The sequence below is a fragment of the Antechinus flavipes genome, chromosome 3 (assembly GCF_016432865.1).
Source record: "Antechinus flavipes isolate AdamAnt ecotype Samford, QLD, Australia chromosome 3, AdamAnt_v2, whole genome shotgun sequence".
NCBI classification, from domain to species: domain Eukaryota; kingdom Metazoa; phylum Chordata; class Mammalia; order Dasyuromorphia; family Dasyuridae; genus Antechinus; species Antechinus flavipes.
The window spans coordinates 629,788,146-629,803,283 of NC_067400.1; the positions used below are offsets into that span (position 1 = coordinate 629,788,146).

Sequence of the window (15,138 nt, forward strand, 5' to 3'; positions counted from 1 at the left end):
TATTCAGTAACGGGCATCCGGAGGTCCTGTTCTCAGGTGGCTCCGAGTTAGAGAGAAGACAAATGAAGAACAAACGAGATGGAGTCAAATAAGGATGTGAGATGACCAGAGGGGACCAGTCCCTCTGAAGTGAGGAGGAGCCTCTGGGAAAGAAGCCAGCAGAGCTGTTTCCAGAGAGATGTTGGGGTAAGTGCATCAAGGCACAAAGCGTGGCCCACCCCCTGGACAGAGCGAAGGTGAAACCCCGTCTCGTGTCTTTTCACTGTCTCCCTGGCTACCGGCCCCTTCCCTTCTGCTTCCAAACACGCTCTCAGCTCATCCGTCCGTTCCTGCTAACCCGGGTCCTGACCTTCTGCCCTTTGTAGCTGACCCCCGAAGCCACCTACAACAGGCACCCCCACTTCCTCTCCTTTGTCTTCTCACCCTCCCGATCCTGCTTCCGCTCTAATGACTGCACCTAGACGCTCTCCCTAAAGTCTCCCGTACTCTCCAGGAGCCCATCGAAGGGCCTTTCCTCAGTCCTGGTGGCCCCTTCCTGTGGCCTTGATCACTCTCTTTTCTCTAGTTTTAGGGCAGCCCTCCTCCTCCCTAGCTGACCTCTTCCCTGCTGGTTCCTCCTCAAGTCTCGCTCGGGGTTCTTCCCGAACCCCCTGCTCTTCCCCCTGGATTAATCACCCCGTCCCTAAGCTCTCGACGCTCACATCCACCTCGCTTGCCGCTGCCGGCCCCTCTCCTGGCCGCTTGTCTTGTCCCTCTGATGGCCTCTGAGACATCTCCAGCCAGATGCATCATCGGCTCCCAATGGCTAAGGCAGAGCTCATTCTCTTCCCCGTCACGTAGCCAGTCATCCTGGGCCTCACAGCCTCCCCAGGTTTCCCACGTCTCTCACTCTGTACCCGTCGCCCCCAAGCCCTTCCCTCTCTCCCCGAGACTCATCCCTCCGAGGTGGACCCTCATCGCCTCAGGCCTAGATGACGCCACAGCCTCCTGAGGGAGGGTCTGCCTAACAACCCTCCCCCAAATCCCGTCCTCCACTTCTAAGTACAGCACGTGGCAGTCTGGGGGTTCCCCGTCGCCCCCAAGAGTAGATATAAATGCTCTCTGGCATTCAAAGGCTCCTGGAGCCCCCCAACCCCCCCAACCTTGCAGCCTCCCATGTAGTCTTGGGCACAGGGCCCCCGGCCGTCCCTCCAACGAGACTCCGAGCCAATAAGGCCTCCCGGCCTGGAGCCGAGTTCTCCTTCCTCTGCTCTGGCCACTGACCTCCCTGGCTTCCTCTAGGATCCCAGCTAAAAGCCTCCTCCTCCAGGAAGCCTTCTGCAAGCCTTCATCGCTTCCCATTTATCCCGCAACAGCTCGTGCCTCTGGATCTGTTTGCTGGCCGGCTGCCACCAGACTGGCAGCTCCTTGAGGGCAGGACCCTCCTACCCAAGGCTTCCTGGCTCAGGCTGGCAGGCTGGGCACCCCCTTCTTCAGTAGTGCCCACCACGTGCCAGGCCCGGGCCTCCCTGCGCTCACCTGGGCAGGGGCCCCCCGGGGGTCCTTCCCGCGGCCATGGCTCTCCTCCACTTTGCTCCAGCTGGGAGATGAGCTCAGGTTTGGAGCTGGGGAATTCGGCTCCTGGGGAGAGAGGGGGATGGGGCGGAGGGCTTTGAGGGGAGGGGGCAGCGGGGTCCTGCCCCGCTCCTCAGTCTTCAGGAAGAGAGAAGGGGCACAGGACGCAGACTTGGTGTGGGGGGGGGGACCGAGGCCGCAGAGCAGGTGGGGCTGGGGAAGCCCTAGGCCAGCGGTGTCTGGGTCCAAGGGAAGGGAGAGCGGGGCCGGCTCTGGCTCGGGGCTCCCCCCAGTCTGAGGCCCTGAAGGAAGGCCTCCCTACCTAGCGAGACCAGGTTCCAGTAGTTCTCCAGCATCACGTCCCTGTAGAGCTCCCTCTGGTCAGGGCCCAGATAGCCCCACTCGGCCAGGCTGAAGTCCACGTACACGTCCTTGAATGTCACCGCCTCCTGAAACACCAAGGGGGCAGGGCCCCTCTCAGGGGCAAGGCAGTAGGACCGTGCCCTCCTTCCCTGGCCCCTCATACAAGAGGGGCTCAACCCATATTATGAGATGGACGGAATCCTGGAGTGAGGCCCCTTGGGCCTGAGCTGGAGGCCAGATCGCCCAGCAAACCCGCCTTCTTGTCACAGATGCCTCCCTGCCCGGCTCGGGCCTCCCTGCCCCACTCGGGCCTCCCTGCCCGGCTCAGGCCCCCCTGCCCCGCTCGGGCCCCCCTGCCCGGCTCGGGCCCCCCTGCCCGGCTCGGGCCCCCTGCCCGGCTCGGGCCCCCCTGCCCCGCTCGGGCCCCCCTGCCCGGCTCGGGCCCCCCTGCCCGGCTCGGGCCCCCCTGCCCGGCTCGGGCCCCCCTGCCCCGCTCGGGCCTCCCTGCCCCGCTCGGGCCTCCCTGCCCGGCTCGGGCCTCCCTGCCCCGCTCGGGCCTCCCTGCCCGGCTTGGGTCCCGTGTCGTTAGTTCTCCCCGGAGAAGCGTTCTTCCCCTCTTTTTGCCAAGACCTCTGGGGACCCGGGGATGTGAGGGGGCTCCCCCACCAGTCACCAAATCTCCCATCACATGCAGCCGAACCAAAGTATGTCTTTTTTGGACAAGCAACTCGCCAATAAGAGATAAGTGTATCCTGTCTTGTACCTGGTGGGCTGGCTCAGTGTCCTCCCACTTAGAGTCTCCCAGGATTCAGTCTGAGACGTTGGGGGACCCCACTGTGGTCAGCTGGAGAGCTAAGCGTGCATGTGTGCGTGTGTCTGTGAGCACGTGTGTGTGTCTGTGTGTCTGTGCACTGTGTGTCTGTGTGTGTGCGTACATGTATGTGCGCATGTGTCTGTCTGCATGTGTGTGTGTCTGCACGTGTGAGCGGCTCTCCAGGCCAGTCCTGGACTAAGGAGACTTTCCCCGTGCGTGCTTTTCCGTTCTGACCCCCGAGCCCCAAGCTGATTCTCCGGGGAAGAGCCCAAGAACATCTGCCTTCCTTCCACCTCTGACCTTCGCATCGAGTCCGAATCTCCTCAAGGTCGCCCCAAGCCAAACCAGCCCGCCGTCCTCCCCACCCCCCCTTGCCTCTGGGACCCCGCGGCCCATCTTGCCGCCGTGTGCGCAGGCCGGCCATCCTGCTGGGCGATGCCTCCGGCCCGGCTCCAAGCGCTCTCTTCCTCTCCTCTCCTCCCGATCCCAAACTGCACAAACCCGGTCGGTTCCACAGTGTTCTCCGCCCTCAGCCCCCTCGCCTCCTTATCCGGGGGGAGCGGAGGCTGGAGCCGCCAGCGCCGACGGGCACGTTTCCGGTGCAAGCGCTAACGTCGCGGTTTATTATTTCATGGCCCGTCTGCGGCGGAGAGCCGGTCATTGAGTGCTCACCGGCATACTCCCGACCTCACCCTTGCCACGAGCCCCCGCCGAGGGCTGCCCCGCCTCCTTCTCCCCCAAAGTGCAGTGGGACACAGCTGGGCAAGGCCGTGGGACCGGGACCCGCCCATTTCGCCAGCTGGGCTCTCCCAGCCGCCCTTTGGCTCCGAACTCGGGATTTCTATCCCATGCGTTGTGGCGGCTCCGAACCTTCTCAGTCTTCCTCGCCCCCTCCCGGCCTCCCTGCTGAGAGTCCCCTTTCCTTTTCTCCTCATTTCTTGTCCCCCGACATGACTCCCTCAGGATTTCCTCCTCTATTTCCCCCCATGAGGAGGTAGCCACTCCCCAGCCTGCTCCCCCGGCCCCCCACTGGCCAGCTCCTTCTCTGCTGCCCTTCCCCGTGACCCTTAAGCGCCCTCCCCGGATCCCTCAGCCACTGGTGACCGACCGCCATCCTCGCTTCCTTTCTCAGCCAAGCTCCCATCCGGCTGTGGCCCCCGCTCCTCCCTCTGCTCCTGCGCATTTACGGCCTGAGGAGCGGCTCCTGACCTCGCCATCCCACTGAAACCGCCCTCTGCAAAGTCACCACTGGCTTAGTTGCCAAATGCGACGTTCTTGCCTCAGTCCTCGCTTCCCGCACCTCCCTGCGGCTCCCGACTCCATCGCCGGCCTCCTCCTCGCAGAGACTTTCTCCTTTTTGGGTCTTCAGGCTGCTCTCTCGCAGTTCCCCCTCTCCCTCCCCCCGCCTGTTCGATCGTCTCCTTTGCTGGATCTTCGTCCTTACCACGGACACTGACGGAAGTGTTTCTTTCGTTCCCCTCCTCCCACTAAAACCGCTTTTATTCAGTCTGACAGAATTCCCAGCTCGGGACGAGCTCCTCCTGTTCCCTTCCCTTTCCCGCAGTCTCCCGGCAGCACAAGGCCGAGGACCTTTCCAAGGTTCCTGGGAGGGTCCGGAGGCTCAGAAGTTAGAACCGCATCAGTCGCCGCTGCCGGCAAGGGGAAACGAGACCCCGTTGCTTCAGGACGGCCCACGAGTTTGGTCTCCATTGCGGCTCTTGGAGGCCCCGCCTCGGCCAAATCCTCCTTCCATCGGGGCTGCTCCTGCCGTGCTCCCCGTGAGATGCTGGCGCTCAGCTGGCGCAGGAGACCGTCGCTTTAGCTCGTCCCCCCTGAATTCCTTCAGCCTTCTCCGAAAAGCTGGACCCCGGCAGCCCCTCCTCCTCTCGGGCCGGGCCCGGATCTCTTGCCAAGGGACCTCCCGGCTCCGTCGAGCTGCCTTTGGCCGAACCCCGACCTCGGCCAGGTTCCCGAGGCTTCTGCAGCTGCTGCTCCACAGAGGGTCCGGACTATTCTGGGCCACGTGGCCCGGAAAGCGGCTCCTGCAGGTGATGGCCGCGCTCTGTCCGGGACTCCTCCTCTCCATCCTCTCCCCCTTGGTCTTCCTCAACTTCTCCGTGCCCGTTCCTTCGCTCGGGTAATGGTCCTGCGAGCGAATGCTGCCGGGCACGGTCTGGCACTGGCCGCACCAGGGAAAGCGGGGGTCAGAGGCAGGACCTGGATCTGGGTCCTTCCCAACACCGGGAGGCGCTCTTGTTGGCAGGAAATGGGATCGTCTTGCAGGACGTCCCCCCATTCTTCCGAGAAAGACCTCGAGGCCCCGAAGGATCAAACAATTGGTCCAGAGCGGCAGAGAGCCCCAAAGGAGCCCGGGAGGGGGTCGGTGTGGGAGGAGGACCACAAGTCCCGGCTGCAGGAGCAGAGAGCTGGGGCCCCGCCACCCAGCCCGGGTAGTCCCAGCAGAGCGAGAGCTCCCTGAGAGCAGCGACTCCTCCCTTTTGTCTCTGCACACACCCCCCCCCCCCCCGCCCAGGACAGTGCCGGATACCGAGGAGGTCCTTCTGCTTGGCCGAGTTATAGTCAGAGCGAATGAAAACGGGGGAACCTTGGCACGGGAAGGGACCTCGGCGCGGGAAGGGACCTCGGCGCGGGAAGGGACCTCGGCGCGGGAAGGGAACCTCGGCGCGGGAAAGGAACCTCGGCGCGGGAAGGGACCTCGGCGCGGGAAGGGACCTCGGCGCGGGAAGGGAACCTCGGAGTGGGAAGGGACCTCGGAGCGGGAAGGGACCTCGGAGCGGGAAGGGACCTCGGAGCGGGAAGGGACCTCGGCGCGGGAAGGGACCTCGGAGCTTAAGGGACCTCGGAGCGGGAAGGGAACCTCGGCGCGGGAAGGGACCTCGGCGCGGGAAGGGAACCTCGGAGCGGGAAGGGAACCTCGGAGCGGGAAGGGACCTCGGCGTGGGAAGGGACCTCGGCGCGGGAAGGGAACCTCGGAGCGGGAAGGGAACCTCGGAGCGGGAAGGGAACCTCAGAGCGGGAAGGGACCTCGGAGCGGGAAGGGACCTTGGCGCGGGAAGGGAACCTCGGAGCGAGAAGGGACCTCGGAGCGGGAAGGGACCTCGGATCGGGAAGGGACTTCGGCGCGGGAAGGGACTCACCCCCCCGCCCCAGCCTGGTCTGCACCCGCCAGTGACAGCCACAGACCCCAGGCTTCTGATCCTGAGGATGTTCTGGCTCCAGACTCGGAGCTGGAGCCTCCAAAGGCACTGAGCCGGTTCTCTCTGAGCTGCCCTTCCTTCTGATTCCCCCCCCCCCCAGGAAGAGCCTCCCGACTCCTGGCCCCGAGCCTCTCCCTCTCTAGCCCACCGCGGCCCCTGACATACTGGGGGCTGGGGTCCCACCACCCGCCTCTGAGTGACAGAGAGAGAGCTACTGGGGGAGAGCTCCCGCCAAACGGTCCGGCAGAGAGGCCCCAGACAGGGAGAGCCAGGGGAGCGCACAGGGAGGGCTCCGGAGCCGGGGCCAGCTGCCTGGGAGGCCCGGGAGGGTGGAGGGCGAGTCGGGGGCCTCACGTACCTGCACCCTGAGGAGGGGCGCGTGCGCTGTCTCGTGCTCCTCGGCGGGCCCGGGGCAGCCTGGAGCTGGAAGAGCTGCGGAAAGACAGCAGGCCGTCAGAGGGGTGGGGCGGCCTCTGGGCCTCCCTTTCACAGGGCGGGACACGGCGGGCGGCTGAGGAGGTTCCCGGCCCAGGGAAGGGCACTCGGGACCGGAGCCCTCCGGAGAACGAGGGACTTCCGGGCCGCCCGGAAGAAGGGACCATTAGTCACGGGAGGCGGGGGAAGCTGGGAGCCGGAGATGGATGGAGCAGCCGGGTGAGGCCACCGGGGGATCCCTCGAACCCGGCAGACCCTCATTAGCTTTCTCCGAGAGTCAAAGCAAGGGCCTCGAGGCTCCCTCCTGACCAAGACAGAACCGGCAGCCTCTCGCCGGACAGACCTCTGGGACGCTGCCCTTGGGGAAGCCGCCGACCTGCCCCGGGAGAGGGACTCGTCTTCCCGGGAGTTACCGCAGCCCCAAACCAGAAGGCTGGTCCTCATCTTCCGCCACCTGCCCCCCCAAGGTCTGTCCCACCAAATTCATGACCTTGACCTTGCGTCCTCACTGTCCCTCGTTCCTGGGCAGCCAGGGGATGCCACGGAGCACCAGCCATAATCCGGGAAGACTCGTCCCCGAGTTCTAATCCGGCCTCAGACACCTGCCGGCAGCCTCCCGCGGCCTCCGCTTCAGAAGGAAATGCCAGGAAAATTCGAGGGGGCTCATGGGAGTCAGACAGGCCTAAGCAAGGCGCCGAGCCCTTCTCCCCACATCCCCGCCCCTCCCCTTCCTCCCCCTCACAGCATGGGCTTTGTCGCCCCCCTGACCCCTGGGGTCCCTCCTAGATGCTCTCCTGCCTTCCCTTCTGCCCCCACACAGCCGCTAAAGGCCCAGGCAGGAAGGCCCCGCTGGGTCCCTCCTCTGCTCAAGGAGGTTCAATGGCTCCCTGTGGCCTGTGGGGTCTGTGGGTGAATGAGCACTGCACAGCTGGGCTCTGGCTCCGCTTTCCAGGGTCAGTCCGGCCTCCTTATCCAGGCCTCTGGAACAGCTTCAGCTCTGCTTTTTGGGGATCCTGCCAGGTTCCATTTAAGTACTGCCCCTTCATCAGACCTTTCTGGTCCCTCTCCTATGTTCCCTCTCCATCCCCGCCTTGCACCCCCCATGTTCTGTTCCCTCTCCATCCCCGCCTTGCTCCCCCCATGTTCTGTTCCCTCTCCATCCCCGCCTTGCTGACCGGGACCCAGCTGTGTCAGAGCGGGAGAAAGCGGGGTTTTGTCTGCCCGAGCTGGGCCGTAAGTGGCGCTTACAGAGGACAGATTTAGGGGCCTCGGAGGTCACCCAGGCAACACGCCCCGGTTTCCCGAGGAGGAGGAACGATTCCCAAAGAGGGGAAGCCAATTCCGAGGTCACACCCGGCGGAGCAGAGGTGGGCCTTGGCAGCCGCCCCGCCCTACGTTCCAGAGACAGAGAAACACTGAGGGCAGAGCCGGGAGGATGGAGGGAGGGCCACGGGGACGGGGACCGAGGCAGACCCGCTGTCTCAGACACGGGGAGAGCAGCAGGTCTGGGCAGAGGGGGAGGCACCAGGGAGGTGTGGTCTCACACACACACACAGGGGGTTACACAGAGACAGAAAAGAGACGGAGAGACAGAAAGAGACACATGTGGAGAGATAGAGACAAAGAGAGAGACAGAGAAACAGATGGAAAGACAGATGGAAAGATCATCAGAGACAAGAGCGAAAAAGAGAGAGATGGAAATGGAGAAAGACAGATGGAGAGACTGAAAGAGACGAATATGGAGAGACAGAGAGACACAGGCAGAGAAATAGAGACAGACAGAGATGGAGACAAAGAAACAGAGACAATGAGACAGAGATAGGCAGTGAGCGTGAGGGCCCTTCCCAGAGATGGTCTGAGATTCTGAGCCACAGACAGAAAAATGAGGAAAAAACAAGAGAGATGCTCGTGGGAGGAGAGGCAGCCTCAGACACCGCCCCTTCCTCGGAATGCGGGCCAGAGGGGACAGGGAGGGGCAGGGCAAATGAAGCCGGGGTCTTCCTCCCCCGCCCCCCGCCGGGCCTCCCCGAGCTCACTCACCCTGGTCCCCTGGAACAAGGGGTCCGGCCTCCTTGATGCTGTCCAGTCCTCCTCCACCACAGCCGCTTCCGAGGCGGGAGCACGGGGGTTCACAGGGGGGAGGTGACTTTTCCAAGTTCACGCAGTGAGTCAGAGGGGGAGCCCAGGGGCCCCAGCTTCCGGCCCAAAGCTCTCTCCTCTGCCCCCGGGCGCCCGGAGTCACTGGCTGGGAGCTGAGGCAGACTGGAGCTGGGGAGGGAGAGAGGACAAGATGGGAGAGGAGCATGGTCGGCCTCCCGGAGCCCCCTCGGCCCAGGGCTGCCCGGCCCGGCCTCCGGGGGAGGAGGGCCAGGCGAACGCCAGCCTCTGGGCGGCCCGTCTCAGGCCAGGTAACGGGCGCATCTCTGGGCCTCTGTCAGCAGGAGGCAGCCAGTCTGGCCAGACCAGCTCCGGGGCCGCGCCGGTGGGCCTCCCCAGGCCCAGCCACTCTCACCTCGCTCCTCCCGCACTTGAGTCCAAGGGGCTTCCATGGTTATTCCCTTCCTGGGAGCCGACCTCCCAGAGGCCTCTGGTGGGGGCCGCAGTCTTGGTGCCTCTGGTTGGCTCTGGAGCCCTGGGAAGGAGGCAGAAGAAACCTGGCTGGGAGACTCCAAGCGCCACTGTCAGAAGTGGGGGCCGCCCCGCTGATGCCGAAGGGCCCGCCCCGGCTCCCAGCCCTGCAGCTCAGTGGAAGGCCAAGGAACCAAGAAGCATCTTCGGGGACGGCGGAGGGGGAGGGGGAGAGGGCCCCCTGGTCAGCGGACTGGGCGGCACGTGGCCAAGCCCTTCCTTGCCCTTCGTTCCCGGCGCCGCTCTGGGCCCGGCAGGAGAAGGCCTCGGACTCACAATAACTCCCACTTCTACACGTCTGACGGGAACGAGGCTGGTGCCCCCCCCACCCCCAGAGAAGACCACATAATGAGTCACTCCGGCCTGCGGGCTCAACTGCTGTTTGCTTTTACTTAGGAAACACGTCTGTGGAATCATGGGTCCCGAGAGCTGGACGGAGCCCGAGAGACCAGAGGGCAGGTCCCTCACTTGGCCGGATGGGGAAACTGAGGCACAGAGCTCAGGCTGCCACAATTCCCGGCCAGTCTCACTGAGCCACCGGTCAGGGCCCCCTCCCAAGGGGGAAACCAAACGCAAGGACACACGAACTAAACACAGACGGGGCGACACCTTGGAACACAGCGGCCGTGCGCACGCCCGCCCCCTGGCCCGCAGTCCCAGAGCGCCCCCCAGTCAGCTTCGCACCCGCTTCCCCGCCCCGCCCCATCCGCCAGGCCCGGGAGCCCCCCAGCACGTTCTCTCTGCGAATGACTGAAAGTGACTAAGTAACTGACAAGCCGGTACATTTCAGACTGCACCAGGGTAGAGTTTTGGTGGGAGGAGGGAGGGTAGAAGGGGCGGGACGAGTGTCTCACTTAGCCCTGCCCTCACGAAGGGGGAGGACTCTGCTCCCGCTCTTCTCCTAAGCCAACGGCCCCTTGGCCCCGCCCCTCCCCACCCCCGCCCAATCTCCGCCCCCTGGGCCCGGCCTCCTTAGCTTCCCTCCCCCGCCACCTCAGGTCCCCCTCCCCTGGCTCCCCTCGGCTTCTCTCTCCCTCTTACATCCCCTCCCCCTGAAGTCCCCCGGGAAGGACTCACCCCCCGCCCGCGCTCGCGGCGTCCGGGCCGGGACAAAGGCCGCTTCCTTCCTTCGCTCCCTCCCTCCGGGCCCGGGCCGGGTTCCCACTACGCCTGCGCGCACCTAGCGCTCGGACTCCGCTACCCAGAGGCCTTAGCGGCGCCACCTGGGTTCTCCGAGGGACACTGAGGTTTCTATCGATTGTGGGAAATGAAGTCCAGCGTCCTTCAATTGGGCCAAGGGGCGGGGCGGAGGCGAGACGGAGGGAGGAACATGGAAAGCGGGGAGGAGCTCGCGATGCGCAGGCGGTTTGACTGAACGGTTAGGGCTCGGAGAGGGAAGCCCAGCGCGTGTATGACATCATAGGCTGGCTCCCAGACTCGCAGAAGATCAGCGAGGGAAGGGGAGAGGAGGGAAACCCCTAATTAAGCCCCCACTGTATGCCAGGCCCGGCGCTAAGGGGAGATGTCAGCACGCGATTGTTTTTCAGGGGTGCACTTGTGTCTGTATGTTTGTGGAGTTATTAGCGTTCGTGTCTGTGCAACTGTGTCTGGTTTTGAGTCTTTACTAGGGATTTGCGTTGTACGCGTCTGGCACTCTCTTCTATTTGTGCCTTGTTTGTGTCTGCGTTTCTGTGTCCTTGTGTTTATGTCTGCACGTCTGTGTGTCCTTGCGTTTGCGTGTCCACTTTGTGTCCTTGCCTTTGGAGCGTCCTCTCTGTCGGGGCTGCCCACGGGGCGGGAGGGGGGGTGAGGGGGGTCGTGACTGGTGGCTCCCAGAGAGGAGGGGCAGGGAGGGCGGCTGCGTATCCGTGGCTGGGAAGGGAGCCGGGGACAGTCCCAAGCCAAGCCTTCACCTGAGAGGGACAGAAACACTAGCCACGCAGCTGGCAGGGCTTGTCATCAACTGCAGAGGGCGCTCTGTCCTAAAAAGTCATTGATGTCAACTGCTCATTGGGTTGCTTGGGATCTCTCGGCTGGCGCACTGGAGAATCTAGGTCACTGGTGGCTCCGAATCCTGGGACTTCTCGTGACCCGCGTGGGGTTTCCTTGGCAGAAATATTACAGTATTCGCATTTCTTTCTCCAGCTCATTTTGCAGGTGAAGAAACTAAGGCAAACTGAAGTAGGTAATTTGGCCAGGGTCACGCAGTGAGATTCTGAGGCCGCACCTACCTGTCAAAAAGCACCTCCTCCCCCCCATATTAAACACCGCCTCAGGCTCGGTGGTTCTGTCTTTAGATTCAGCCTTCAGAAGAATGACGGGAAAGGGGGAAGTGGAATTATGGATCCTGGCCTTCTGGAAGTAGAGGTGGAGCTCGGGGATCCACTCCTCTATGGGGTGATGATGGCCATCTCAGAGAGTGAGATTTAGATTTCTGCATCCATGTGATGCATAAAAACTTTTCCCCCCAGCTGCTCATTTGTATTCTGGGTTTCTCTGTGTTTTGTTTTGTTTCTAGTGCATTTCTTGTATTTGGAAGTTTGATTTTCAAATCTAATCTTTTACTTTTTTAGTTTATTGGATTGTTTAATCCATTCACATTTAAGGTTATAAAGGTTAGGTTTATATACCTCCTCCTTTGTCTCCGATTTTTTCTCTCCAAATGAGTGTTTCTACTTTTCCCCTTCCAGTACAAATACAGTGTTTTGTCTTTGGTTATTTTAGCTTTATCTACTCTAGGAAACCTTGTTTCCATTGGCTTTCTTCCTTTTGCCTTCTAATCTTCTCCCATTTTTCATCATTGTCCTAGTATTGTTTAATGGAAGGTAGCTGACACAATTGAGAGAGGACTGGATCTGGAATTGAGAAGTCCTACTTATTCCCCATGATTGTTGTGAAAGTCAAATGACAGAACATTTGTAAAGCACCTTGTAAACCTTAAAGTATTATACAAATGATAGCCATTGTTATTATTTGTTCATTTTCTTCCTCTCTTGTTGGACAATTCATCAGCCTCTGTCTCTGTCCCAGGTGACCTTTGAGGAAACAAGAATAACTCCAACTGGATTCTGGACTCTTTCAGGTTTGGAGCAGTGTCCCATCCCATCCATGAGAAGGCTCAATTCCTTCTGTTCTTCATGTCCCTTTTTTCTTTCTTTCCTTTCTTTTTCTTCTTTCCTTTCTTTTTTTATCTCTTTCCCTTCTTCCCCTTTTTTGAAAAAGTTTTACCAATTTGTTTTGAATTTATATGACAAACATTTGTAAATTTTCACTGTGTGAGAGATTAAGTAAAACTAATAACTCATTAACTTCATCTGAAAGTGCATGAAGTATTCTTCTACCTTTCCATTTTTAAGTGAATAATTACCTTTACTTTCTTCACAAATCAAAAAAAGAAAAGATCCAAAGTAATTCCAATGTACTTTGGACAGAAAATGCCATCTGCATCTAGAAAAAGAACTAAGGAAACTGAATGAACACACACTATGTTCACTTTTTTTTCTGGTTTTTTATCTCTTGTTTTTCCCTTTTTCTCAACATAATTTATAAAGCAATGTGTATCAAAAATAAATACAATTTTAAAAATAAAGTCAAGTTCCTTACTATAAAAAAGAAAAATTTTCTTGTAACAAATATGCAATCAAGCAAAACACATTTCAATAACTCTATATATTAAAAGTTTCATTTTGCACTCCAAATCCATCAATTTTGCCATTAACAGATAACATGTCTCATTTTTAGTCCTCGAGTATCATTAATTATCATTGTATTATTTCTAACAGGTCGTTCTTACATTGTTGTTATTGTATAAATTATCTGTAGAGGGCAGAACTTTGGAGAAGTAACTTGAAAGAAGTATACTTGAAATAAGGTGTTAACTCAGTAGAACTGAAGAGATAATGGTTTTCTGGTGCACATATATCTAGTATGATATAATGATATAATCACTTTAGATTGGCTTACACTAAGTATGCTGTGATGATGTAATTGTAATAGGGTATTTAAACTGGGGACAAAGTCAGACTCAGGGGGAGACTGGTTGAGATTGTCAGACTGGCAGACTGCTGGAGGAGACTGGGTCGGACTGAGACAGACGCAGATTGTGTAAGAGAAAATAAAAACTTTGGACTCTATTCTTGTCCATTCTTGTGGTGTCTGTTCTGCTGAGACCAAGGCTCTTCTAGAGGACCCCCAGAAAGCTAACCCGAACATTACGATTATCCTCCTAGTTTTGGTCATTTCATTTATCAATTTATAAAAGTCTTCCAAATTTTTCATTTTTAAACTGATGTTATCATATAAATTGTTCTTCTGGATCTGCTTACTTCACTCTGTATAAGTTCATGGAAGTTTTTCCATGTCTTTTTGAAATAATCTATTTCTTCTCTTTTTTTAATTTAACAGCACAAAAATATCTATCATGTTTCATAAACTACAACATCTAATATTCTCACTTTTAAAGGGAAGCAGATGGGTGCAGTGGGTAGAGCACTGAATTTGGGCCAACCTGGATTCCAATGCAAGCCTGGGAAAAATCACTTAATATCTGACTCAGTTTCCCATCTGTAAGATGGGGATGAAGACAGCTGGGAGGTTACAATGGTTAAAGTGCTAGGCCTGGAGTTAGAAGGATTCAAACACTTAGTGACTCTGAGCAATCCGTTAATCTTCATTGGCCTTAATTCCTCATCTTTAGAACTGGGACCCCCTGGAGAAGGAAATGGCAAACCACCTTGGGATCTTTGCCAACAAAAAAAAATCTTGTGGACATGTCCATAAGGTCACATAGACTCAATACATGACTGAAAAACTTCAAAAAGTGGGGATAATAACAGCAGCAACTCCTAGGATGGTTAGATGATCATATGAGATAATATCACTAAATGCTTGACAAACTTAAAAGTCTATTAGAAATGTTAGCCATGAATAATAAGACTATGATTAATCTTGACAGACATGGCTCTTTTCAACAATGAGATGATCCAGACCAGTTCCCATCTGCACCCAGAGAGAGGACTGTGGGAACTGAGTGTGGATCACAACATAGCATTTTCACTCTTTTTGTTTGCTCTCATTTTATTTTCTTTCTCATTTTTTAATTTGATTTTTCTGGTGCAGCAAGATGGAGGTGAAAAGGGAGGGGAATTGGAACACAAGATTTTGAAAGGGTTAATGTTGAAATATTATCCATGCATACGTTTTGAAAATTAAAAAGCTTTAGTTAAAGCAAAAAATGAAGGACAGGATGTATCTGATTTAATTAATGCATACTCTGTGATTGAAGAGCTTGACTCTTCAGATCAAAAAAGGAGAAGATACACTCCTTTTGATTTAGAAAAAATCAAGGATTTGAAAAAAGGTTGCACTCTTTATGGGGCTACATCATCTTATGTTAAAATGTTACTAAATAATTTGGCTTATGAAATCCTAACCCCCAGTGACTGGAAATCCATAGCAAGGACATGTTTAGAACCTGGACAAAACTTGTTGTGGCTTTGTTGGGCTTTCAGAGTATCATGAATTATGTAGGATTCAAGCCCAATGCAATAGGCAAACTGGAGTTAATGTACAAATCACTTTTGACCAGCTAGCAGGTGAAGGTCAGTATGTAGAGAATTCAAAACAGATTAATTACTCCATAACAGCTTATGAACAAATTGCTGCTGCTGCTATAAAAGCTTGGAATTCTCTCCCAGGACAAAAAGGTCAAGGGGAAGCCTTCACAAAAATAGAGCAAGGTCCCAATGAACTCTTTGCCGATTTTGTGGGATGTTTGCAAACAGCTGTCACAGGAACTATTGGAGAAAATGTAGCTACAAGAATTATGCTAAGACAACTGGCTAAGGAAATGAAGTTTGCAGAAGAATTATATGAGGACTACACAAAGATACTTCTTTAGAGGAGATCATAAGAAGTGGGCCACACTGTGGCCACAGTGGGCATAAATGCTTATTATACCCAGACTATGATGAACATGGAAAGACAGAGTCCTTCTTGGCAAGGAACTTCTAGAGAAACTCGTCGATGTTTTCAGTGTGAAAAAATAGGACATCTGAGAGCTCAGTGTAGACATAGAGAAAGAGTGAGAGGACAGAGTGAGAGAATAAAACCCCAAACCCTACGTCC

At 56.9% G+C, this 15,138-nt stretch overlaps 1 protein-coding gene across 1 annotated transcript in view; it reads right to left on the reverse strand.

The window, feature by feature from the left end:
* The window catches only part of LOC127556784 (zinc finger protein 420-like), a 31,246-nt gene extending 21,069 nt beyond the window's left edge, over nucleotides 1–10,177 (reverse strand). Inside the window, exons 1-6 of the mRNA XM_051990216.1 lie at nucleotides 10,090–10,177; nucleotides 8,897–9,016; nucleotides 8,425–8,652; nucleotides 6,308–6,381; nucleotides 1,877–2,003; nucleotides 1,519–1,620 (exon numbers count right to left, since the gene is read on the reverse strand). Of these exons, the coding sequence (XP_051846176.1) occupies nucleotides 1,519–1,620; nucleotides 1,877–2,003; nucleotides 6,308–6,381; nucleotides 8,425–8,652; nucleotides 8,897–8,933 (568 nt within the window). The 5' untranslated portion in view covers nucleotides 8,934–9,016; nucleotides 10,090–10,177. The remainder of the gene's footprint in view (nucleotides 1–1,518; nucleotides 1,621–1,876; nucleotides 2,004–6,307; nucleotides 6,382–8,424; nucleotides 8,653–8,896; nucleotides 9,017–10,089) is intronic.
* Nucleotides 10,178–15,138: the final 4,961 nt, after the last annotated feature.